This window comes from Odontesthes bonariensis, chromosome 13, assembly GCF_027942865.1.
Source record: "Odontesthes bonariensis isolate fOdoBon6 chromosome 13, fOdoBon6.hap1, whole genome shotgun sequence".
Taxonomy (NCBI): Eukaryota; Metazoa; Chordata; class Actinopteri; order Atheriniformes; family Atherinopsidae; genus Odontesthes; species Odontesthes bonariensis.
In genome coordinates, this window is record NC_134518.1 from 13,700,074 (window position 1) to 13,702,925 (window position 2,852).

Sequence of the window (2,852 nt, forward strand, 5' to 3'; positions counted from 1 at the left end):
AAGGGACTGGGGAATTTGTTATCTTAGTGCGTGTGTGTGGAGGTCGGGGGCAGTGGAAAAAAAAGCTACAGCTCAAATGTGATGCTGAGTGGTGCAAACAGAGAGAGGGATAGAAAGGAAGGAGGGCGGGCTACACAGAGGCTCTGTGGGGAGATGAATAAAGCTGTGCAGGGAGACGGTGGGAGTTGCACAAATAGTGAAACAACCAACAGCTTCTCACATGTTTGGATCCCATATTAGACACAGCTGTGGTTTATTGATGACTGGATGAAACAGGATGTAATCAGAAATAACTGAAAAGGGGAACCAATCTCAGCCACTGCTAACACATGGGATATAGAAGAAGGCAGTTTGATAAAGGAAACAAAGGAGGTGCAAAACAGGAGGCGTGGAAAAGAAAACCAGAAGAACAGTGTGGCAAGACCAAAGCAGGTAAGAGAATCTTCAGAATGAGACATGTGGGGAGACATTTCAGGTCAAGAAGATGAAATGTAAAGTTAAAATGTTTATTTGGATGCACATGCACATGCAGTTGTGAGCCACAGGGACAGGAGGAAAACAAGGAGAGTGTAGTAGTGTAGAGAGGATAGAGCTAACAAGTGGGCTACTCTGTCGCTCAACATATGGCTTGAGGGAGAGAGGCGAAGGTTGAGGGATGAGTGGAAAGCAACCTAATGAGACTTCAGCCTACGCTGCAGAGCTGCAAACAAAACGAGAAAACTCCAAACAAACAAAAATACAGAAAAATAAGTTGCATGAATAATCCTAACTGTGTTGTATAGAGAGGGAAATATGTTCTATCAGCATTCCACTGCTTTGTAACTTTTTGGCCATTAGGAATTGAATCAATTGTGTTTAGCAGGCTTGCAAACATGTTTGCTTTCGATGTAGCTGACACATTTAGAAATGCACGACAGATTTGCATGATTTGGATGAAAATAAGACACGCGAGATCTGAAGTCTATTAGTGGAGATTAGTCCATAAGAGGAGAGGGGAGGGAAACAAGCAGACAACAAGGACTCCTTGGCGTTAGTGACATGATTAGTTATCAGAAAGGCTTTCTGAATAAACCACGAGGTGGTGGCCACATTAATCAGCAGACTGCATGGCTTTCTTTCATGCAAGAAACCAGCACGTGCAAAGTAAATGTGCACGATGGACTAATGTCGTTTGGCTTTTGTGTGGAAATGAAAGCTTGACAGACAAATGTGGCAGCTAGTAATACATTAATAATTGCAGCTGGGAGAAGGGGGATCAGTGCAAGACACTAGCACCTTTCCTAAGTATCGGTGCAGAGGAAGCACTGATTTACGAGATGAAATGATGAGAATGGCTGTTTTGCCGCACATTTCCCCCGTAATCACAGAGAGGTCAGAGAGGTGCTGCCATCCTATGGTGATGCTGTGCTATCCCGTAACACATGAATGTGGAGGAGGGTGAATGTTTAACATTTTGGCCTTTTTCACATTTATCTGAACAGAGCTGCTGACCTCCGCCTGCTGATCCACAATGTCCATCCAGCTGCACGAACTTCTAATCCTGTGCCTGACAGTCACACACAGGTGAGGGACCTGAATTCGAAAACACACGCACACACAAAGTCAAAAATACATATGAATAATGATATTTTAAATTATTCTAAATGTAGTGCAATGCTTTGCACCTTAACTTCTGGCCCAATTTTCCATTTTTTCTCGCCTTTTATCAGTGGTTGCATGTTCCCGAGCAACCAATGGGGTGAGTGGAATGACTCTCAGCTTCAGCCAACAATTCAGAAACTCATGAAAGGATACAATCGCTACCTCAGGCCTAATTTCAATGGTAGGCTGTTTAGTAGCTAGCGTAGTTTAATTCTCCTTGTTAAAACAGTCAGTTCTTGACTGAATTTGTTGTTGCTGAGCCATTTCCGAGCTTTCCTGTGTCTCTGCTTAACATAGGGGGTCCTGTGGAAATTGGAATGAGTCTTGATATCGCCAGCATTGATGCCATCTCTGAAATCAACATGGTACACTCTTTTTTTTGCGTCAGTAGTAAGATGAGAGAGCTGGTGAGGAAATGAATAAACGCCCCCATCTTCTCCATGCTTTTAGGACTACACTGCTACAATCTTCCTCCGTCAGCGCTGGCGGGATTCCAGGTTGGTGTTCCCTGGGAATGAGAGCGTGAGCGTGGACGGGCGTCTGGTGTCGCTGCTCTGGATCCCCGACACCTTCATCCCAGACTCCAAGCGCTCCTTCCTGCACGACGTCACAGTGGAAAACCGCCTGATTCGCATCTTCAGCAATGGGACGGTTCTCTATGCTCTTCGGTATATTGCTTCTCATGTTCTGACCTCAGGTTTTATGAAAGAAAAAAAAAAAGGAAGGAAAGTCATTCATGCATCATTACACAGTCATATAACTTCAGGGAATGGCACTGAATTTCTCTTTGTTTAGTGACCTTTAAAACCTTCTGGGAAGTCCCAGCTCAGGGCAGAAAGTGCAGTTTTGTGCTGGGTGCTGAGGGTGATCTTCATTCTGCTTGAATAAAGACAGACATGCTGATTTATGACTTTTACGGTGGCTACTCAATAATTCAAGAGTCGGGAACCTGCCCTAATTTTTGCATAACATTAGGAATATGTAATGCCATCTTTTTACAACATTAATGTAGGTAAAAAAAAAAAATCAACAGATTAGCTTTAAATTCCAAAGGTTCCCACAAGCTGGAGCCTTCAACATACATAATATATCAGATACAAAAATGTGATGTTGACACATTAGATGTCTTTGTTCTCTGCATTGTTGCTCAGGGGAAGAGGGTTCATTGTCTTCACTAATTATTAACTGCCTTAATCAAAAGAGAGGCAGTT

The 2,852-nt window shown here is 43.3% G+C and overlaps 1 protein-coding gene across 1 annotated transcript in view; it reads left to right on the plus strand.

Moving 5' to 3' along the window:
• The first annotated feature begins 240 nt into the window (after nt 1-240).
• gabrp (gamma-aminobutyric acid type A receptor subunit pi) overlaps nt 241-2,852 on the plus strand; it is a 4,747-nt gene continuing 2,135 nt past the window's right edge. The window contains exons 1-5 of the mRNA XM_075480568.1: nt 241-432; nt 1,482-1,563; nt 1,710-1,822; nt 1,939-2,006; nt 2,092-2,309. Of these exons, the coding sequence (XP_075336683.1) occupies nt 1,511-1,563; nt 1,710-1,822; nt 1,939-2,006; nt 2,092-2,309 (452 nt within the window). The 5' untranslated portion in view covers nt 241-432; nt 1,482-1,510. The remainder of the gene's footprint in view (nt 433-1,481; nt 1,564-1,709; nt 1,823-1,938; nt 2,007-2,091; nt 2,310-2,852) is intronic.